General features: G+C 32.1%; 3 protein-coding genes across 3 annotated transcripts in view; 1 reads left to right on the forward strand and 2 right to left on the reverse strand.

Annotated features, from left to right (window-relative positions):
* Positions 1 to 31: 31 nt before the first annotated feature.
* Positions 32 to 9,005, reverse strand: LOC134827984 (activating signal cointegrator 1 complex subunit 3). The gene is made up of 6 exons (XM_063840906.1): positions 8,692 to 9,005; positions 6,000 to 8,628; positions 1,973 to 5,121; positions 1,247 to 1,493; positions 987 to 1,194; positions 32 to 194 (listed from the first exon to the last, which is right to left on the reverse strand). Exons 1-6 carry the CDS (start codon positions 8,817 to 8,819, stop codon positions 40 to 42), a joined length of 6,516 nt encoding a protein of 2,171 aa, XP_063696976.1. The 5' UTR covers positions 8,820 to 9,005; the 3' UTR covers positions 32 to 39.
* Positions 9,006 to 9,209: 204 nt separating this feature from the next.
* Positions 9,210 to 22,283, forward strand: LOC134838001 (coiled-coil domain-containing protein 174-like). Its single transcript, XM_063853431.1, has 4 exons — positions 9,210 to 9,321; positions 9,396 to 9,775; positions 9,835 to 10,160; positions 21,285 to 22,283. Exons 1-4 carry the CDS (start codon positions 9,280 to 9,282, stop codon positions 22,232 to 22,234), a joined length of 1,698 nt encoding a protein of 565 aa, XP_063709501.1. The 5' UTR covers positions 9,210 to 9,279; the 3' UTR covers positions 22,235 to 22,283.
* Positions 14,603 to 24,181, reverse strand: part of LOC134838004 (uncharacterized) — a 42,110-nt gene continuing 32,531 nt past the window's right edge. The window contains exons 3-4 of the mRNA XM_063853436.1: positions 20,469 to 20,666; positions 14,603 to 15,418 (exon numbers count right to left, since the gene is read on the reverse strand). Of these exons, the coding sequence (XP_063709506.1) occupies positions 14,934 to 15,418; positions 20,469 to 20,666 (683 nt within the window). The 3' untranslated portion in view covers positions 14,603 to 14,933. The remainder of the gene's footprint in view (positions 15,419 to 20,468; positions 20,667 to 24,181) is intronic.

Below are 24,181 nucleotides of genomic sequence, written 5' to 3' on the forward strand. Positions count from 1 at the left end.
GATGTACAAATAAAATTTAAAAAATTTACAGCAAAAAAGTTACTCAAAAAGTCTTTCGAATTTGTTTTTCATTATTTCGTAGTCGTCGTTGGGAGGCACATGCGGTTTCGGAATGACGTTCAGCTGGATGTTGTATTGCTGGTCCCATCCAATGTAGCCATCCGACATGATGTAAAGGGTGTAGATGATGCGACCTGCAAAGGAAATTATTTACAATTAAATTAAATTTTGTTTCTCAGGCTGTTTTAAATTATTTCTAAGCTCTTTGGGATTTGTTCCGTTTTAAAAATTTAAAACCCAGTGCAGTAATTTTAAAAAAATTGTAAGTTGAAAATTTTTTGAGGTTTTTCATAATTTTCAAGAAATTTTAAAAACAAAGCAATTTCAAATATTTTTTGGAGATCAAAAATAAAATACGATTTGTAATACATTACTCAATTTTAACAAATTTTTTGCCGTTTGTAAATGAAAATCAAATGATTTTTTTTAAAAATAAAATACGATGCCCCATTTCAAAACAAAAATCCAATAAAATATAAAAAAAAATTTCATAAAAATGACCGTTTTTTGGCATATTTGCATTTTAAAAATTTTCATGAAAAAAATTATATTATAAAGAATTTCCTTCTTTAAAAATATTTTTTCCAAAATCAGCCAAAAATGGTAATTTTTAAATTTTTTTTAAAATTTTATTCTTTTTTAGTTTAATTGCTCTGAAATCAAATTTAAATCGAAATTCTAAAAACAACGAAAATTTTTTAAAAATTTATTAATTTTGTAAAAAATTTTTACAAAAAAATTCTTTTCGAGAAAAAATTTACAACTTGCAATACTAATATTACAAAAATAATACAAATATTAAAAAAAATATTCCTTGAACGTTAAACAAAAATGTGCAGCATTAAATTTTTGACTTTTAAAAGGAAGCAAAAGACAAAAAAATTTAAAATAAATTTCAAGTGAACAAAAATAAAAATAAATCTTACCTAATTTCTCCGGCGCTGTGAAACAAATTTGATGTGACGATTTGTTTCCACGATATCCAGCTCTCTTCAATGCCAATAATTCACGATCCTCAATGCAGCCAAGTGTAAGAAACCATCCCTCGTCCTTGGGTTTCGGGAATTTCGGACTGTGAATATATTTGGATGTCATTCTACCTAAACGACACATATCAACGACCAAAATATATTCCTACAAAAAAGGCAATGAAATAAAAATTCTTCTAAAAAGGAAAAAAATTTACCATTCCAGCATGAATGTCCAACCAATCATCTTTCGTGCATTGCTTTTCTAGTCGCTGTTGGTAATCCATTTGATCTCCAAAGCATCCACGCACAAATAAATCGACATGGTATGACGGCATATCACATATTACTTTGTAAATTTGTTCAATTTGGGGTTCTTCAAGTTCACCACGTAATGCGGTGGCTAATGCTTCATAATTTCTTCCAACAGCTTCTTTTAAAGTTGGCAAGGTAAGAATTGGATATCTGTGAAATAAGTTATTTTTTTTTAGTAAAGTGACTAAATTTAATTTATTTGACATTTTGCTGCCTTTTGTTTTTTATTTAATTAAAATTTATTTAAATATGTGATTTTTTTATATTTTAAGAATGGATGAAAAGCTTTGAAAAGAATTTTAAAGAAAATTATTTTTTTTTTAATTTTTAACGATTTTTAGATCTATAGATCTTATAATTATAATTATAATTACTTTAATTTTGCACTAAAATAATTTCAAATTTAAAAAAAGGATTTTTCTAGAAATAAAAAAAAATTATTTTAATCAAATAAATTATTTTTTTTTCATATGAATTCTTAAAATTTTAAAATTATTTATTAAAATCAACGAAAGAAAAGAATATTTTTTAATATTTTTAAATAAAAAATTATCAAAAAATTTTTTCCACTTTTCAAAAAAATTAAATTCAAAAGGAAAAATTCAGAAATAATTATTCAAAATACTCACTCCAATTTAATTCGGTCAAACAAATCGGCATTATGTTCCTCGATATGCGGCAAACACATCACCACTGGATCATCCAACCATCTCGCTTGCAAAGTACATTGCATCAACTGTTGAATCCTTAACGTCGTCGCCAACCATCCCTTTTCCGCTGCAATATCAATCATCGCTTGTTGAATCCTAATCGCTTGATCTAACACGGATTTTGTGTCTGTGAGGAAATCTGCATTCGGCAACGGCAAATGTGACATGTGAGCTTGCAGCAAGAGGAAGACCTTCGTATATGGCGAGTCATAAGTCAAGGCATCTGGCTTATAGCGACAATTGCTGCCAAGTTCCTCATTGTACTTGTCTTCGTTATGTCTCACGGGATGCGTGTAAAATTCGTAAGCATCACACATGCACTTCATGACCTCCTCCAACGACATATTATCCCTCAAATTATCCGCAAAATGTCGCATTGTTTGATACGACAAGTAATAATACGAGGAAATGCGACCCATTGACGTTGGATAGAGCGTTCTATTGTCTTCGTCAATTTCCACACAGCCAGCTTGATGCAGCGTATCAATTGTGTCTTCGACCAAATTCATCAGGAAATTGTTCACTTGCTCCGGTTCGACACTTTCGAGGTTGTAATATGTGGGATTTCGCAAAAGTCGTCGGAAGAAGTAAGTCCATGTGAAATAATCCAGTACAGCTTGCTTCGTTTGAACTGTTCCGGCAACAATTTCGGCATTCACGTGATCTGGCAGGACCGCCAATAAACTACTTTCGACCGGGAACGGATCGTAAAGGAATTTTTTGTAAAAATTCTTTTTGACATCATGCACCAAGACACATGCAACTCCTTCGTTGCCGAATTGAGGACGTCCCGCACGACCCATCATCTGGAGAACATCCGTAATTGGCATGTCAACATACCGCTTAAGTTTCCCGTCGTAATATTCCGTTCCTTTGATAACCACCAAGTGCGCGGGTAAATTGACACCCCATGCAAGTGTAGCCGTAGCAATTAAAACTTGAATTTTTCGATTTAAAAAGAGCTCTTCCACCGTTTTTCGATCTCTTTCTTGCAAACCCGCATGATGCAGACCGATTCCGAACGCCAAAGTAAGTTTTAAATTGCTATCCTTAATCCCCACTAAAATTTGTTCCATTTCATTGTCCGGCAAATGCGCAAATTGCTTCGGATTGTCCTCGCCAGCGAGGAATGCGATCAAATCCAAGGCCGTTAATCGGGTTTGTCGTCTGGAAGACACGAAAATGAGTGCGGGCGTGCATGGCGAATATTGTCGAATGGCTTGATACGCAGGACGATTCATCGTAGCCATCCGCGGACAATAATGCTTGCCCGGATAACCACTGATATGCACAGCTAACGGCACCGGACGCACAGAAGGCTTGAAATTGTACAATCCCATGTCTTTGATGCCCAACCAATCCGCTAAATCTCTCGCATTCGCCAGGGCCGTGGATAATCCGACAATTCTTAGTGTTCGTGTCGTGTGAGACGCAATAAAATTCGTACGAGAAACAATAACTTCGAGTACCGGACCTCGATCTTCCCCGAGAAGATGGATTTCGTCAATTACGATTAATGCGACATCTTTTACGTAGTCACGTGTTTGCCAGGAACGACTGATTCCGTCCCATTTTTCGGGAGTTGTGACAATAACAGCTGATTCGCGGATCGCACGAGCATCTGGAGTGACATCGCCCGTCAATTCTACGACACGTTTGCCAAGTCTTTGTTCCAAACGGACTTTCCAGTCGTCAATTCGTTCTTTAACGAGAGCCTTGAGTGGTGCGATGTACACAACTTTAGCCTTGGGGTAATTTTTGAAGACGCGGAACATGGCAACTTCCGCAGCGATGGTCTTTCCACTGCCCGTGGGAGCTCCTAGTAACACATTATTGTCCGTGTGATACAAACAATGGAAGATTTGGGTCTGGATCGGATTGAAATACTCAAAGGTGTAGAGAGATTCGAACATGTGATCGTTCAAAACTGTTTTCGGCAGTGGATGCAAAGGCAGCAATTCGGTGTGGGGCGGATGTAATTCCGGTAAAATGAGATGTTTGAAGGATAAAGCACACACGTTACTACTGCCAAGCCATTGATCGCTATTTGCACGGATGTAATACTGCGGCGGAAGTGGATCTTTTAAGGGAATTGTCATGACAAGCTCTTGCGTTTCCCTTCGAACCACTTGTTTCTTCGTCACCTGGAAATATTCCGAGTGATAAATGAAGTTGCTTTCCGGATCTTCGATCCAAATCCAGAAAGATTGAACGTTTTTGCCGTGCATTCGATCGTTCCACTTGAAATCCGGAGTAATTTGAACGCGAATCTTCAGCACTGTACGCGTAATTGGATGAATTGTCGCCTCAATTTCCAACAAAGGCAGCTCAAAGGCACATCGTGACACAATCGCCCCAAATTTCTGGTTCCTCAACATGTCACCGATCTCGTTAACGGTCATCTCGCGAATTGTTGCGACACTCAGTCTCCTACTTTCGATCTTATCAATCATTTCGTACGAAATTATTGGAAATTGTCTCAATGGCGTCATGAAATCCCACATTTGGTGCTCGAACATTTTGCTGATCATCAGGAGGCGATTCGTTAAAATTGCGTTATTTTGTCGCAAAACTATCGTGAAGAGAGCTCTGACGATCCGAGCGGCATTTTGTGTGATATACAGCAAATCGGAGGCCAGTGAAAAGGATTTGACGAAGCCACGTGATAGAAATGCCTGCATGAGAATGTTGACTTTGCCGTGAATATTTTCGCTGCCACCTTTGATCTGGATGTGACAATATTCGTGCGAAAGATCGTCGAGTTCATCGAGTTCGTCGTCACGTACTTTGAGTTGGTGGAATTCGCTGGCGTTTGCCATCATGTTGAGGATTTCGCCTTCGTTCATCGTTGCATGCAACATTTCGTTGAAAATTTCAACGGTGTCGTATTTGATGTAGAAATGGGAAGCGGTGCGACCTAAATCGGTGATATTTAAATCTCCGGTGCGGATGTTGTAACGAATCATCTTTGCCTTGTCGAGAGCCATTGCTGAGTTGTGAATGAGCTCGCGGCGACGTTTTTCTAATGATGGATCTTCGTAAACGTCGTTGTAGTTGAGGCCATAAACCTAAAATAAAAATAAAAAATTGATAAAATTATTTTATTAAAAAAAAAGCAAGTGAAGCAAAACAACAGTTTGAAAAAAAATAAATTAGCATTTTTTTATTATAAAAAAAATTTTAATTTTTTTTAATTTATTTTTTTTTTTATTTTTTATATAATTTTATTATAATTTTTTTTATATAAATTTTTCAATTTGTGATATTCATTTTGGTTTTTTAAATATTTTTTTTTCAGACCCTTTTAGATTTTGGCAAAAAAATTGGTAAAATAGTAATTTTTTGTAATAATTTTTTAAAATTTTACTTTAATTTTTTTTTCTTCTAAAATTAAAAAAGTTAGGCCGATAAAATAATATTTTAAGTATTAAAAAAAAAATTAGAAATTTTTGAGTAATTTTAGAAGGTTATTTTTCTTCAAAAATTAAAATATTATTCACTAGAACTTTGAATAAGAAAAGAAAAAAAAGTTTTTGAACTGATTTGAACTCAACTGAACTCATTGATAAAAAATTTACAAAAAAAAAAAAATATAATAATTGGCAATGTTCTTAAAAATTAGGAAGTAAGAAACTCTTAGCCTTAGGTATTTATGAAATTATTAAACCAATTTTTAATTTTTAAAAAATTTAATTTAGAAAAATTAAAAAAAATTGCTAAAATACAATAAAAATCATTTTTATCGTGTGATTCCTTCAGTTTTTACCGAATCGTTTTTCTGAATGAATGAATGTTCAAAATTTTTTTTTGTTTTTTTTGATGATTTTTGAAAATTTTTTTAAGATAAAAATTAATTACATCTCAAAATTTTTTACCTAAAATTTCAAGATTTCATATAATTTTTACAAAATTTCTGCTTAAAAATTTAAATTAAAACTGTACTTACTTGCGGATTAATTCTCATTCTGACGTACAAATAAGTGTAACTCAACCACGTGATCGCTTCCTCCACATTACTGATCGTCCCAAGTGCTATTTCTGCATTCAAATTATCACTCAAATAATTCACGAAATTCGACTCAATCGGGAACTGATTCGTCAACAGCGACAAATAGTGATTCAATTTATCGTAAGTCGTCAAAATAATTCCAACGCCACTCGTATCGTATTGCGGTCTTCCAGCACGTCCAAAAATCTGCAAGACATCCAAAATTCCCAAATCCACAAACGAACCATGTTTCGCATCATAAATCTCCGTTCCCCTAATAATTACTGCATGAGCTGGCAAATTCACGCCCCACGCAAGTGTCGCCGTACAAACAAGAACTTTAATCAAACCATCTTGGAAATATTTCTCCACGAGATTTCGATCAGCACGCAGCATTCCCGCATGATGCATCGCCAATCCCGACTGAAACAAATCCTGCAACTGACGATTTCTGCTTTTGGAAATTGCTTTCAAGGCATTTCCGTATTCCGGACTGCTTTCGCACGTAAAAAGTCCCGTGTAACCCTTTTGTTGTGCCATTTCGCGGATAATTGTGGCAGTTCGGGTCGTGGCATTTCTCGCATGCACGAAAACCATCACTTGGTGTCCCTGGCGCAGCATTTCCACGCATTTGTCGAAGCAAATGGTGTCCATGTCCTGCATCTGTTGCAGCGGTTTGATCGTTTTGACGCCGATAAATTGCGTGCTCAGCGGAATTGGACGGAAACGCGAGTCAAAGTAGAAGAGACCGATCATGGGATTAACACCCAAAAATCTCGCAACATCGAGATAATTCGGCAGCGTAGCTGACAATCCGACAATTCGAATCATACTTTGGGAACTTTCGACGAGACGTAGCGTTCGAGCGACAAGTGCTTCCACAACGGGTCCTCGTTCGCCATGCAACAAGTGAACTTCGTCAATAATCAAAAGTTTCACTAAACTCACTAATGCCACGTCACCCGAGCCTTTTCTCGTCACAACATCCCATTTTTCCGGTGTTGTCACCAAAATTTGCGTTGCAGCCATTTCTGCTTTCGTTAATTGCATATCGCCCGTCAATTCGCGCACATTAATTCCCAAGGGAGCGAGTTTCTTGCCAAAATTTGCCGTCATTTCAGCCGCCAGGGCCTTCATTGGAGCAACATATACGATTTTGAAGGCGTCCCGATGAATTACTCCTTGATCCGCATGAGCTCGTATCGTTCGTACAATCGTCAGCATTGCCACATTTGTCTTACCGGCACCCGTTGGAGCGCAAATAAGTAAATTTTCGTTAGAATGATACGCTGTTGGATACACCACAGTTTGAATTCTGTTCAATTCCTTCGTTCCTTTGAACGCAATCTGCCCGATTTCATCAAGTTGGGATATTTTGACGCGAATATCGCCGACATTCAGTGGTGGCGGGTCATTGGCGGGGATGCGGACCTCTTCATACATCCGGGTGTCATGTCTTTCGGCATTTTCGGGTAATGTAACTTTTCCGCCGGCCAGGAAACCAATGTGAGCTTTTGCATTCGCGTACGAGTCGTAGACATGCGGGTATCGCGTGCCACTGGAAGACGTCGATTTGGTTTTTGGTTGCAAAATGGGCTTATTAACGAGAGTGTTCAAGTAGGATTTTTGCAAATTAAGTCGTAATTGTGCGGGATTTAGTTCATTTGAGCGATCATCGTCACCGCCATTCTCCAATTTTTTCACTTTTTTCTCCTCCTTTCGGATTTGCTTCAAAACTTTCTTTTCTTTGTCCGTATGAACAACTGCCGGAATGAGATATGAAGGCGCATGTGGTTGAATGCCCACCTTGGAACGTTCCTTTGCCATTACAAGTTGATTTTTGTCGTGCGCATCCAGATTTTGTACGATTTTTCGACGATTGTTTAGAATATCTTGAATTTCCTCGAATTTGTCGAAGCCCATCATGTCGAAAAGTTCTCCTTGCAACTCTTCATTCGATTTTGGTGACTTGATTAAACTAATAAGAGCTGAAAGCAGATCTGGATTGATGTGTTTTGCCAGCCAAGCGGGTGAAAGTTTCTCAATTGTGGCAGGTTTTGTTGGTTGCACCTGTTTTTTCGGTTTCGCAGCTTTGCTATCGAATTTCATCGTGAATTCCTGTGCGACAAGTGACTGCGCTCCGATGGGAACTGGCGTTAAATCTTGCAAAAATGAGGCGTCTTGGTCCACAGGACGCGGTAACGTGATTTCAAACGGAATTTTGAAACTTTTTCCAGGAACTCCACTTTGAGCGGTCTCTTCTTCGAATAATTTGGCACGAACTTTTTCATTTACATCATCACTCGCTTCATAAACTACTTTGCAAATTTTATTCGCTAGTTGATTGCTGAAGGGACCGAATATTTTCTTCATCTCACTCAAGTGTTTCAATAAAACGAGCTTTTGGTCCAGAAATAAGCGAAGAAGGAACACAGCGGCATCATCAATTACTTCCGTTGACTCTTCGGAACCCACAATTTCCTTAGATAAGTTCCATAATTCCTGCATTCTGGGCTCCAGACTCGCAAATTTTTCGGGAATTGTTTCATTTTTCATCAGTAACTTCAAATTTTTCCATGACATTCCCCTAAAAAGATAAAAAAAATATTTTTGTGAAATTTGATGAACAACCGGCTTTTTGTTTACATACTTTTTGCTTTGATTCGCTCTTGCCATTTGTAATTTTCGTTTTTCTTCGGTCCGGAAGGCCAAATCTCGCTCAGCATCCAAGTCGGTGAAGCTTCGCATCGTCCGGGTGAGTCTCGGTCGCTCCGACATCGTGAATGCAGTGGATTTTAATCACTTTTTCCACAAATTTTCCTTAATTTTTGGGAAGAAATTGTATCGTGGCAACCTTTGACAACTTTTTTTTACTGATTTTGGAGTTTTGTTCCCACTAAAAATTATTTTCTCCAAAAAACTCAATAGCTAAAGTGGTATTTGGTTGACTTTTTGTATAAATTTAAGGCTTTAAGAGCCTAAATTCTATTAAATAAGGTTGCGAAATGATTCTCGCTTAAAAATCTTATCAACCAAACGCAGTGGCGTAGATATTCCTGTTTCCCCTCTTCAAATACGCCACTGAACCCACGGTAAAATGGGCACTGAGAATAGGCCTTTTGCAAAATCATATGTTTTAACAGCTGATTTTTGTTTACAACCAAAACAAACAGTTCGCGGACAAACGTTTTACTAAAAATCAATCAAAATTAATTGAATTTACAGCAATTAAAGCAAAATGAACGATCCCAATAAGCGAATTAACATCGACAAGAGTACAGTAAGTGTTGATTTCATGAAAATATTTTAAAATTTTCCACTTTTTCAACATATTTCTAATTTTTTTTATTTCAGCTGCTCAGTTTAAAAGCCGAACTACTCCGAAAACAAGCAGAAGCGAGCCAATCAAGGAAAAACTTGAACAACTTTGTCCCCAAAAAAGCCGTCAAGCCACCAAAAGAGAGTAAAAGTAAGTCTAAAGAGGAAAAAAGGAAAGAAATTGAGCTAGAAGACCATGCACAACTGGCGCGATCGAAAAAAATATTAGAACAAAAAGCGAAATATTACGAAAAAATGGTCAAAGCTGGCGGAAGTTCAACTAGCGACGAAACTAACCTTGTCATGTTCAGTAAAAAGCAACAAGAACCTCGAATACCTTCAGAATCTGAGTCATCTGACGACGATAACGATAAACCGAACATTTTTGATGAGAGCTCGTACCCAGAAGAGGATTGGTAAATTTTTAAATAAATTTATTTTTAAGTTTTTTATTTAACTTTAAATTTTTTCACAGGGTCGAATACACAGATTGTCTTGGTCGCACCCGAAAATGCCTTAAAAAGGACTTAGCTGACTTCCAAAAACGCGACGAAGCACTGTCAAAAGTCGTCGCGGCACGAAATCAAGAACAAACGAGCGTCTTACAGCAATTCGTGAAGCAAAAAGAACAAAGCGACGACAATTGCGAGGATACTTCGAAGGAAATTGAAAAAATTCTTCATGTTCCGCAGCCAGACGACATCGGCGAACGATTTATCGAGCAACGGAAACAATGGGAGAAACAGGAAGCAGAAAATATGCAAAAGGAATTTGTGCACTATCAAGATGTGCTGTTCGACGGTAAGTTAAAAGCTCATCTCATGTTCGTAATTCATAAAAAAAATCGCATGAAAAATACATTAACCTAGTTACTGTTTTGTTTAACGATAGTAAACGGCAGTATGCACTTCCGATGTACTATTTTATTAATAAAATTCGTCAAATTGCTTCTCATAAAATTTTCATACATTGTAATGCAAGGTCATGGACTTGCTGTGTGTTTGTTACTACAAAATTATGACCGAGAGCAGGGAAAAGTTGTCACGTTAATTGAACAATGTCAGCAAAATTTTTGAATTGCGAGCGTAAATTGAGTGAATAAAACGTGAAATTAACGGAAATAACGTGTAGTAAAGTTATGAAAGTTTGACGTGTGGCATAAAATTATCGAATTTAGCATTGTTCAACGAAAATGAGATAAAGTTGAATATTTTTGAAAAATTTTATGCGAATTCAAAATTTAAGGTAATTAATTTAATCGACATAAATAAGTAACTGAAATTTGATTTTAAAATTTTTGAACCTCAATTAATTTAAAAATCAAAAATTCATTGAAGCAAGTTAAAAAAGGCAAAAATTATGAAAAATTGTTGTTTTTGGGCTTTTCTCGTATCTATTTTTAAAGAAAAATTTAATTTATTTTTTTTGTTTCAGGTAATTTTTTTAGTTTTTTTCAAAAACATTTTTTTTATTTTCTTTTTTTTTTTTTGAAAAATTTTAAATTTATTTATATTTCTTATTTTTATTAAATTTGTATAAATTCCATCATTTTAAATTTTAAATTAATATTTTAAATTTATGAAAATTTTTTTAAAAACTAAAAAAATAAAATTTTTAGCAAAATAAAACACAAAAATTTGAGAAATTGTAAAAAATTTAATTTGTGAAAATTTGCAAAAAGTGAAAAAAGGCTGAATTCGTGTTATTATTTTTTTAAAAAAATTATTCCAAAAAATTTTTTGGTACAAAAATATCAAAATAATTTTGGAACGTCTAATCAAAAAGCAAATTACGCGATTTTATTTTAAAATAAAAATTAACAGATTATTTGATGCTAATTGCCTACTTTGCAAATCCAAAAATGCAATTTACTACGTGATTTATTACCTCAAATTCTTTCAATTAAAGTTTCCGGTGTACTTTGTCTCGACCTACAATTGAATGGCAATTGAAATGATTTATGAATTTATGCTAAGGTGAAACAATTTAGCAGTTACACGTGTTGCAGTCTCATAAAACGTTAATATTTTCCGCAGTACTTTTTGAAATTTTCTGCCGTTCTAAACAAAAGACCTTCAAGCTTGGCAACCGCTCTAAAGTCTAAACTATTCTCATTATTATATTATTACTATAGTTACGACTTTTCCTTTGCAAATGTCTCACTTTTGCTCACCCTCAAGCGAAAAACGAGAATTTTATGCAGAAAATGAAGAAAAGGATACAATTTTATTGTTATTATTTTATCAAAAAATTCTTTCGTCTAATGCGACACTACGTTAGGTAGTTGGAGATAAACCATAATGTGTGTCTTTTCTCCACATTCTCAAATACAAAATGAGTTTGTGGTGTTATTTTGCGACAGAAGAATAGCTATTACGTTGCCTGCTTTTCACAAACAGACACGCACACAGTGAGAGGCACATATGTAACTATGATTGTATAATGAAATATAAACATCATAATGATTATTGTCCCTCTACAATGGGACACAATAATAAGTTTTTCATTCATTTACTGTGTTGTCGTCGTTTCTTTCTCTATTTTAGAAATGTCCATTATAAAGAAATTATGTCTCGCTACCAAAAATTATCCGCGAGACGCCATGAAAAATTTCAAAACTCGAAATTAATTAAATGTTTTTTTTTAAATTTTGTTTTCAACTAAAAAAATTATTGTCATACAAAAACCTTTTTTTGTTCAACTCTAAAAATCATCAAAAATCAATTTTTATGGCAACTTTTTAGATTCTACACTTTACAAAAATTTTTTAATTGATTTTAACCGTCTTTTATATTTTATTATTTTATCGAATTTTAAAGAAAAATGCTTATTTTGGTAATTTTTTGTTCAGAAAATTATTCAATTTTGTGAAATTTTTAATTTTTGAAATTTGATTCTTTAAGATTTTACGAAAAAAAAAATTCAAAATAATTATTGAAAAAAACTTGTTTTTGTTGTTTTTTAAAAAGTTTTGAAATTAGCTATTCAATGTAATTTTTATTTTAATAATTTTTTGAAAATCATAAAAATTTAGATTTTTTTCAAATTACGAAATTTCGAGAAAAATTTAAAAATATTGAAAAATAAAAATTTTTTGATCGCCAAAGTTTCAAATTTTTCATGTCTCGCATGTGTCTCGTAGATACAATTGCGAGACATTAATTTTTTATACTGTTATAAAAACCACAGTAATTCACGAAAAAACTTTCCACGAGTCCTTGTTTACTCGTAGCTCTTCGACTTTTGCTGGAGCACTGTTCTTGCACCGCATGAAATTGCAATAAATATGTTGTCCTATGACACTACCAGAGAAATTTTTATACATTTTTTGTCGTTGTTGTTGTTTAGTTGTGACTTTGCTCTGGTAAACACACCAGTAATAAATTTTTGTTGGCTCACTTCAAAAGGTTTGGCATTTTGGCTTATGGTTACATTTTCAAAAAATTTCCTATTCATTCACAGCAACTAGTACAATCTATTTAAATATACACTGTCTGAGGTTTTAATAACTGTTTCATAAATAAATTGTGGCTTTTTTTGTGTAACTATTATAAAATTACGCTACGAGAGAATGTGATAAATTTATCATTCTGCAAAAGTCGTCTATCTGGTTTGTTTTCTAGTTTTGATGATACTTTTTTGTTGATTTTTAGCTGTTTTCGTAACATATTCATTATGTTATTTTATATTGTGCAAGAACAACGATTTTGCCCGGAGAACATTAATTTTACGAGTGCAGTAAGCTGCTGCTTGGAGTCTAACATTACGGTTTATGGATTAGAGTTTTAATTTGATTCTCGTTTAATTTTCTTTTGAAACTGTTGCTTGGCGTTATTTATGTTTTCGGTTGGTGTCGTAATGAATGGACTTTATGATGATTGTAAGTTTTAATGTAGTTGAGATAATGTGCTCTAAGAAGTTGTGATGAAGTTTAAATTAATTTTCTTCTTAAGCTTTTTGTTGAAAAATAAATGTTTTTGAGCATAAAATAAATTATTTTCGTTGCTTAAGGCAGTTCAAATTTTTATCCCAAATTTTTTATGATAAGAAATTGTTTTAAAATAATTACTTTTTTAAAAAATTTATACCATTTTTGACCGTTTATCAATTTTTTTCTTGATTTTAAGTTATCCAAATTGTTAATTGTTAATTAAATTTAAGCACAAATCGACAACAAAAAAAAATATTTTGTGAAAAAGACCAAAAATTTTAAATTAAAGTATAACAAAAAAATGATAAACGAAATAAAATATTTAAAATATGTTTAAAAAGAATTTTCATCTTCGAAACTTACCATTTTTTCAAAATATTCTCAAAAATAAAACTTCACAAAAATCTCTTCTTTCTATAATATTCGGTTCTTTCGAAACTGGCATTTATTGAGTTTATCATTTTTATATCTTAAAGTTTACTTAGGGGAAATTTCTGTATTTTCTTTCATCATTTTGGGCAATTTGCAGTTATTCATATATTCAGTATAGTAATAATGGATTTTTTATTATTTATTTTCTAACAATATGTTTTAGGACCTAGAGATACAGATAATATTAATTTAATTTAGAGATAACTTAAAATTAATACATATGACGACCCTAGCATCTATAAAAAGTGTCTTCAATTTATCTGTTTCACAATAATTTTTTTTATCTTTTTTATATTTTATTTATTATTAGCTACCACTACAGTTCATTTTTATTAACTATCTATGGTTTGTGTGTGTGTTCAATGTTGTAATATGTATTTTATTATTGATGCCAATTAATTTAACTTTTTTGTATTTATTTTTTTATAAGTAGAAAGGAAATTCTACAAAATTTTTTTTATTGTTTAACATTTACATCAACTCCTAAGCAAAGATTATTTTTTTAGAGTTTGTTGATATTTATTTGGCGACTTTCATACAAATTTGGCCATTCATTTACTTTACTGGAACAATTATATTTTGTTGTGTATTATAATTAAATTTTAAATGAAAAATGCTAAAATTGCTTTTATTCAGTTTTACACAATTATTGAATAAAAATTACAATATGCAAGTTTTTTTTTATATTATTACAATAAAAATAATAATAAAATTTATAATTTTTCATCATCATATATTTTTTCATTTTATATTAAAATTACGATCACAAATTTGACTTTATTGTTGTCTACAACAATACGCTTAAATAAATTATCGTGAAATCAATGTGTTGTTTTTATGGTGAAAAACAAGTGTTTTTAACACTTTTTTGAATCTCATGTATTTATTTAATAAATTAATTATATTTTTTTGTATTTCATTTTGACAGAAAATGTACCAAAAAAAGGTTTTTAAAACCGAATAAATTAATGAGAGTCCCCAACATTTTTGCGGTTTTTTTTAATCTGCAAACACACTCAATATTATATGTGATGTAACATAATTCGTGTCACGAAAAAAAAAAATTTTAACAATAATTAGGATTTTTCACGTGTTGTAATTTTGTGGGTGACTCTTCGTGTGTCAAGTGAAAATAAATTATATTTGCGGTCTGGAGTGCAAAACAAGTATATATGGTAGCGAGGAACACATGCATTTGTCAAAAAAAAAATTTAAGTCCTTCCGGTTGTGCTTTGTCGCAGTGCCCATAAATTAACTCCCAGCAAGATAAGTGCCAATGATAACACGTTTGAACTCGCACCGCTATTGCTGCCCATCACGGTTCGCGGTGTCGTGTGATTGAGTGCCTCGGTCGCAGGTGCGAGCGTTATTTGCATAATCTCTTTCGCCTTGCCGCCGCCACCGTAGTTATTGTTTGCATGTTTGACGGTATATTGACGTTGTCGCTCTCCAGAATAATTACTGGGGTCACCCATGCCCGAGGCTTCGTCCAAATCCTCGTCGTCTGTGGGAGGACTTTGGAGAATCACCTTTTTTCGTTCCTTTTCTTGTTTGTCTTTGGCCTTTTGTTCGCGTCGTGTGACATCTGCCTTCTTCCAATTGCACAAATTCGAGTTGCAGTAAGAGTAAATGACGCCGTTAGCCATCTTGGTGTCGTTCAATGTGCGAGTTTCGCATGTTCGGATTACTCGGCGACCTACAAAGAGAGAGAGAAAAGGTGGAGAGAAATTAGAAATTGAGGAAATTTATTGATACCAGAGGAATTCAATGTCGTGTGTCATCGAAATTGACTCCTTAAATTGAGTTAATGAACTAGAAAACCTTTATCAATTATTCCCTTTATCGTTATTTATTTTATGTATCGATTCACTCAACTAAAAGCAAAACTTTTCCTTGGAGGCATTTGCATACATGTAGTCGTTGCATATTTAGCCTCCTATGAGATGCGGGAACTTGAAAAAATTTCAATTTATTCAGTTTTTTGTACGGTTTTAATTTTTTTGAAATACTTTTTTCATACAAAATGACAAAATTTTAATAATTTTTGAGAGTTTTCAAAATATTATTAGTGTGTTGGACATTTAAAATTGATTGATTAAAATTAATTGAATAAAGTTAAAAATTAAATAAAGTTAGTAGAAATAAAAATTTTATAAAAAATAATCGTCGTAAAAATCTGAAAATTATAATTTCAGTAATTTGATGCAAAATATTTTTGGATAAAAAAATTCATGTTAAAATACAATTTTCAATACAAAAATTACTAAAAATTATATTTTTTTTAAATTTCTTGAAAAATTATGAAAATAGACCAAAAACTGTAATTGATGAAATTTTTAACTTTTTTGTTTAATTTTTGCCATTGCACTTTCGAACTTTCAAAAAGATCAATTTTTGATATTACTAAAATTAATTTTCAATAAGTCACAATTGTTAGGTTTTAATTTTCAAAATTTTCAATTTTAATGGAAATTTTACGAAATTTTGAATTTTTCAATTAATAAAATAATTAAAATTTTAATAAATAAAAATTTTTCTACATGTAAAAGTATGAGAGTCTTATTTAAGAACTGAAAATAAAAAATTTGAAATTCATATAAAATGAATAAATTGAAATTTCTTATTTTTCCCGCATCTTCCTCTGTTTGTTAAACTGATTATAAAATTTATATGTTGATTTTCGACGTTAGAACAAGGACAAACTTGTTTGTGTATTTTAATGAAAGAGCAAAATACATAAAAGGATTCAATATCACAGACAGAAGCAAATCCAGGAGAACAAAGCACATGACAAAATTAATTTTGTCTCAGCTTGAAGGATCGTACATCTCAAAAAGTCTGGAATACGAAAATTTTTCTACTTTCTCAATGCAATCCGAGCACAAATTGTCCCAAATTAGAGCAGAGACACATTAGCATAAGCAACGAGTCTTGTTTTCAGTCACTTTATTAGCTTCTACATGACACACATGTCTCTCGTTCTCTCTCTCTCTCGTTCTAAGCCAATTTAGCTTGTTATCATTTTTGAAATACTTTGTATGTATCTACAATGTTTTAGCTGAAAATTTAATATCACTCTGCTATTTTGTCGTCTTATCATGTGAATGTGTCTATTTTCCCTACTCCCAACCCCCCACAAAACAGAAACAAGCAGCATATGTCGCTGATATTTCACAATGGCTTGTCATTATTCTGCGATGCTTCAAAACAAGCGTTTCACACTTGTGCGTATATTTGCGCGAATTTCCACGTTGACATGCTAATTTTCATGTAAAAAGACATTAATTAAAGTTTCTGGGAGCTCCCGATGAAAACTTTCGATAAACACATATTTCACATATAATTGCACGAGAAACTTTTCTCGCCAAAGACTTTATTTATTTACTTTTGAAAGAAACAAATAAAACTACTAACGCAACAAATTTAGTTTCGTCTTCGTTTCACGTAGGATTGAGACAATTTAAACTTTTTTTTATCGCATTTTAAAATGTATTTTCAAAAAATTCGATTATTTACTGGTATGTCTGTCCGTCCTTCCGAGTGTCGTGGTATCATTAGAATGAGTGAGATTCGAGCGAAATTTGATTCAAGTTCCAAACTTTTGGAAATTTTCAATAATTTTCCGAATGGAAGCCGCAACTAATTAAAAACTTGGAAAATTCATGGAAAACTCGGAAAAATCTTGTAAAATCGGATTTTATTATAAAAAAATTATTATCTTAAATAATAAAAAATACATTAAAATGCAGTTAAGCTATTCAGTTTCAATACTTTTAATTCTCGTTTTTTTTTTTAAACAAACGACTGTTGGCTATTTTAGTGATTATAGCTTGGCAGCAAAAAAAAGTAGAGAAAGAGAGTTTATTAGATCAATTTTTAACTTTATCCTTTTGGATTTTTGTGCTTGAATAAACATTTCGAAGCAATCGCCGTCGTACCTTACACGATAAACTCAATTATATTAATTGTGGCAGCTCAGCAATAATTTCAAACTTTGCCGTTCAATACCAATCGTCGGTAACGTTCTCTTTTCACCTCGCCACTTTTATCGGAGGAGTTAACGATGTTTTTTGATTGACGATGCGAACCGTATATTCTTGTGGCTCGCTGCGAAAAGAGGAACTTTTCGAAATTAAATGTCACGATAAATCAAATATTTCAGTTAAATAAAATCACACGCAAAACTTTTTGACAATTAACATCTGTTAAAATCATCATTGGAGCCTTCCCTCACCGCAAGAACATTTTCAGACACGATTTTTGTTGGTTAAAAAGTTTTATTTAAAAAAAAATGAAGTGAAAACAAAAAATATCAACCGATAATAATAAAATCATCGTGAAAACGGTAGAAATTCAGTGCATTGTTGAAAATGTCTGTTGAAATAATTTTAATTGAGGTACATAGACTAAAGTTCCGTGAAAATATAATAATTTTTATTTTTTTCTCTTTTATTTTTCCCATTTTACCATTCAACCTCAGCCATAAATTTTATAAATTATTTTTTTTCTGTACGAGAGAGTTTTCAATGAAAATCTAATGAAAACCAAACAATTACATTAAGACAGAAGTTTTTTCCTTCACACAGTACTTTTCTTAAATATGTACAAGGAAAATAGTTTTTCCGAAAGGTGAAAGCAAGCAATAGTTAAGAAAAAGTTTTCCGCAGTTTGTTTGTTTTTTAGAAGTTAAATATTACCTGGCATTTAATAATTTACACTACTGACGGCTTGATATCATTTTGGTTACTTTTTAAGACATTTTTTCTCAAACATTTAGCAAGTGCCAAGCAAGTTTGTTTGCTTTTCAATTCACTTTTATATTTTACAAAAAAAAACATTTGGTGATGAAATTTCTTTAGGCTGTTTTCAAAAAAAATTCTTCCATGCAATTTTTCTTTTAAGAAAATGAAGAGAAGATTGTAATAATAATTATTATTAAATTTTTCTTCTTAGACATTTTAAATGCAATTACAGTTTGTGCTCAAAAGATGTTCTTTTGATGCAATTTTCAATGGAAATGCAATTAAAAGTGTCTCCTTTGTGGTTTTATCTTTAAATATTAGATTTAGAGAAAAAAATTGAATTAAAACAAATAGATAAAGATAAAATTCTTTTGATGTGCTAAAACTTTGATAGACCTTGAACAACAATTTTTAGTTAGGTCATGGTTAGTTTTGTGTCTGAAAAATATTTTTCTTTCTTATTTTCAACAAATTAAATTGAAAAAAAAATTGCTTGAACCTTCATTTTTTTCATAATTTATCCTTCAACGGTAAACATCCTAATAATTTTCTTCTAAATTATATCAGAAGATAAAAAACTGGAATCATCCAATTAACTTTCAATTCTCCGTAGTCTAAACACTCGGAACCATCAATCTACATAAAATAATTCTGTATACAAAAAAAAATTACATTTTAAACTTCTACTTCGATCTAGACATCGATTGATGAAAATTGATTGTTTTAGGTTATCACGATACCCTTTTCTACGTATTCTTATTTATATTTTTTTTTTGCTGTGTAATTCTCCGCGTTCTATTAATTCCAATATATATCTAATTTACGGTAATTAGATGCGTCATGTGCATTTTCATGATGCTTGCACAAAATTCTGCCGCAGTAATGCATATGTAAAAAAAAAAAATAAATAAACAGTGCAGTTAGTTGGAATGACATTTGAAAAATCAAAGTGAGAAAGTTTAATTTAACTGATTGGCAGTGTCTGGCAGGCGCGACTAAGTAGAATAAAGAGATAAATACAAAATGCACCACAATGATTGTTTTCGGGAACAAAATGATGGAAAAATTAATAACAAAATTTATTGAAGTGGCAGCAGCAGCACTGAACCCATTGAGTGGAATGATGAAAAATATTGAAATTGGCACGCAATCGCGTGCATTTTTCATTAATTTTATTTTGTGTGATGGAACGTTGGTGATATCATGGTCAGGGACGAAAAAAAAAGTTTAAATAAAATTTTGAGCTGTTTTATTAAATTTGATATTTAATGAGTTCTTTGAGCTTAATTTGAGCTTAACTTCGAAACTTAAACAAAAAAATATTTCAATAATATTTTTTAAAAAAATCTTTCCAAAAAATATTAGACTTTAGGTACCTAGATTAAAAGTTTTTATAAATTGTTCAAATTAATTTTTTATATTTTTATTTATTTTTGAATTTTAATTAACTTTTGTATCACGTTTTAAATTAAATGAAGCTCTAAAACGTTTTTTTTTTATAGGTGCCAAATTTTCATTATATTTAATATAAATTCAGTTGAAATTCAGAATTTTTTATCACAATTTTTTTTTTATAATTTTCAATCATTTTTAATGAAATAATATAAAAATTTATCAGTTTGCGAATTTTTACCCTAAAATATTTTTTTTCTGTTTCTCAAAAATTTTTTAAATTTTCTATGAAAAAATTAAAAGGATTAAAATTAAAATATTTTATATTTTTTATCGAATTTTAATTTTTTTTAAAATATTTTTGAATTATTTCAGAAAATTGAAAGTCATTTTTCATTATTTTTTTAAATTAAAGACTAAATCTTTATTTGTTAATTTTGTTTTCAATTTCATTCAATATTTTTAAAATATTACGAAATAAACATTACTTTTAGTTTTCTCGTCCCTGCGCATTGCCGATAATAGTGATGAGATAGCCAATTGTTTATGCATTTTGAGAGAGAGTGTGAATCGCAAATGACAAAACCAATCGCACAGCCATAAATTACTTACCTTCTATTTCGAGGGAACATCCGAAATAGTTGGGTGGACATTCCCTAATAAATTTGGGATGCGGTGTCGCTTCGTTGCTATTTTCGAATTCGTCACAACTTGATGGAATTGATGTGTTCTTGCTGTTCTGGCTTGTGAATGGTTCATCGGCCCCATTTCCACAGACGTAACAACTGTGCGCTGATGAATATGTAATAACTGCAAAAAAGAAAAGATAAAAAAATAAAAAATTGAGTTTTTTTTATTGCTGCTCACATGATAGTTTTGTCACTATTTTTCATTTTTTTTACACACACACACACACGATTCGTAAATGAATAGAATGGTGAAAATTTTATGCACACAAAAAAAATGAAAAATGTTGCTATTGTGCCTTTTACGGTTCTAATATAAATGTTTTGTGTGTAGTTTTCTAAAGTATAACATTGTGTCACATGCAGAAAAATGATACATTATTGCTGAAAGACGACACTGGCACGTGTGTCATGAGCTTTTGATAAATTGTTTATTTGCCTTTTTTTACATATTTTCGTTCTGTGGAACGAAAAAAATTTACACCTTTGCATTTTCTTTTCGACATGATCTGCTTTAGTTTTTTTTTCGTTGGAAATGTCGAATAATTAATTTACTCGGATTTAGAACAATGCTCGGTTGTTATAGTAAAGAAGAAAATGAAAAACAGTTCAACAAGAGAAAGAAAATAATGTTCCCTCGGGGTGGCACACAATGTTGTTTTTTTTTCACAAACAATAAATTAGGCTTTATGACGTAGTTTAAAATCACTTAAAAGGTTATTTTTCTTTTCTTTTCTTGCAGAGGCTCGAGAACATGGCGTTGGATATTACGCGTTTTCCAATGACGAAGAGGAACGTCAGAAGCAACAAAAAGAGCTGGAAAAAATTCGCAAAGCAACGTTAGCTGCGCAAAAACAAAAGGAAGAACTCCGCAAGCAGCGTGACAAAATGATCGCGGATCGAGTGAAGGCAGCAAAGGCCAGAATTCGAGCGAGAAAGGGTCTTCCACCGGAAGAGGAGGAACCAGAAGAGCCGGAAAAGACCGATTTGTATGACACATCCGAGGAACAAAAACGAAAAGAAGCTGAGGAAGAACAAGCGAAACAACGAAAAATCGAAGAACAACTGAGAGAAGCAGAACGTCGCAAACACGTACGACCATGGGATAAATTAAAGGAACCAGATGCTGATGACGAATGGCGACCACGATCAGAACGAATTCCCGTCTCACAAGAAGTTTGGAACGAACAACAACGCGAAAAAAGAAATCCTGAATTTGCTCCGCCGAAAAATCTGGAAAAACCTCGCAAAGAAGAGTCGAAAAAGCGCAAAAAATACGATTATTCGTATCAACCGGAAAAGCCACAAGATGAACCAACAGAAGACAATTTCTATGAAGATCGCACCGGAAGTCTTTTCTTCACGACAAAAAAACAAGAATTCAAACGAAAAAATTACGCTGAAAGTTCATCAAGTTCCAAACCCGAAAAATTCGATCCCGTTCCAATTAAAAATGAGCTCAGCAGTGACGACGAAGAAGAAGAAGAAGACCATCGAAATTTGGGAGCTGCTGTTCCTCCACCACCTTCATGGGATTATTACACAGCTGACGCTAAACGACCGAAAAAGGGTCCAACTGAGAAGCCGGATTGGGAAAAATCAATCGAAGCTGGATTAAAGTACCTTCGTGAGCAATCGGACAAGTCACAAGTCACGACGAAGAACAAATGGACAGCAAACGCCGACTACTGAAGAGGAAACAAATTGTTAAATTAAATGAAAATAAAGATTTTTCTTAATTAAGAAAGTTGTTGAAGAACTTTAAATTAACACACCGCAATGATGAGTTCTAATTTTTTCGACAAACGATTGTAACTTTTTTTTTCTTGGTTCGTTGCATCGCCAGCTAAAATAACTCCGCGTACAAAGTAAAAATAATATTTATTGGATAAACATACATTGATCTTCCATATATCTTCATTTCGGCTTCTTCCCATATAATAAACTCTAATAATAACAATAAAAGAAATCTAAACAAACGCGGGCCCATGATACGAATGCATAACACAAACAATCCGAGTCTGGTACAGCTCGTTGCATCCACGAGAAAGTGTAAACATCGTTTAGATATCAAATTACGACTTCTAATTGATTTATCGTACTACTTGGTGCAAAAGAAAGTACACTTTCTTGTAATGCGTCTCTTGGAATGGGAATAATTGATGAAGATGAGTTGTTGTCGTTGCTTTTGTAACCTTCAAACACACAAATTTCATACAAACTCAAAACGTATTAGAATTTGTTGTTGTTTATTTTAATGGTTTTGTACAAAAAAAGGACCAAATGTTAAATTGTTGTAAAAGGGTTCCATTTCATACGCCTCTCATTTATTTTTAATTTTATTAATTTTTGACTATTCACTTCCCTTTCTATTCAGTTAAATGTGTATGTGTGCACAAAAGACCTTTAAATTAACGTCCATTCATCGAAAAAACAGTAATTTAATAAAAGCGCATCATTAGCTAATGGCTCTTCAATTTTTCGGGAATGGGCAGTAATGAAATAGTTTTTTGAATGCATTTTACTAGTTTTGATCAAAAAAAAACTTTTATTTGGCATTTTTGTCTATCAGATATTTTTCGTAGTGAAAATTGTATTTTCTATGAATTTTATTCGATAAAAATATTTTCAAGCTTAAAAACCCACAACAAGACATTCAAGAAAATTTTCGGAATTGAAAAAATAAAAAAAATATTTAAAAAAAAATTATTTTTTTAATTAAGATAAATCTTTTTTCAAAAAAAATTTTTTCACAAGTCAATTTTTTGATCAATTTTAGCCTAAAATTGAATAAATATTTATTCTAAAGCTGATTTCTGTTCATTCGGGTCGATTTTTAAAGATACAAAAAAATCAGCGTTTTTGAGGTTTTAACGCTGATTTTTTTTAAAGCAATTTTTAATCAGTTTCAAGCCTAAAATTGCATAAATATTCATTCTAAAGATGACTTTTGTTCATATTGGGTCGATTTACAAACGATAAATTATTTTTAAAATGAAATAAAATGCGCTTAATAACACAACCAACAGATACTAAAAAAAGAAAAATCACTCATGTTCTTTATTTATTTAACGAATTTTAAAATTTAATTCAATAAATAAATATAAATACAAATAAAAAACGATTGAGAAGAGTAATACTGCACTTTTCGTGATTGACCAGACCTTCATTCACAGAAAAAAAAACGACAAATATTTGTCGTTTGTCAAATTAAATGAGATTTTTTGTTCTGATATTCCCCCTTTAACTGCCGCGTAATTAAATATACTTGATTTCTTCTAAAGATAATAGTCACACGCAACTGCATTTATATGACCTTCGCATTAACGACTATCCAAAAAATCTCGACATTTATTGCCGACTCGTAATTTATTTATGACACAACAAGAGATTTTGTCGTGGCAGCTATGAATTAACCATCTAACTTTAAAAGCATCTGTGTTCTGGTGCCAAGTAAGTAAATGCACATTTACACACACGGAGCCATTGAAACTGCATGATTTACGCGAAGAGGACAACCAGGACATTTATTATATAATTTACGGCTCTAATAAAAGCGGATTATAAACAGATTTTTGGTTTGAATGTCTGTTAAACACGAGATATGCCATCGTCGTCGTACAATAATGAAGAAAAAAA

Source organism: Culicoides brevitarsis, chromosome 1, assembly GCF_036172545.1.
Source record: "Culicoides brevitarsis isolate CSIRO-B50_1 chromosome 1, AGI_CSIRO_Cbre_v1, whole genome shotgun sequence".
Lineage (NCBI taxonomy): Eukaryota > Metazoa > Arthropoda > Insecta > Diptera > Ceratopogonidae > Culicoides > Culicoides brevitarsis.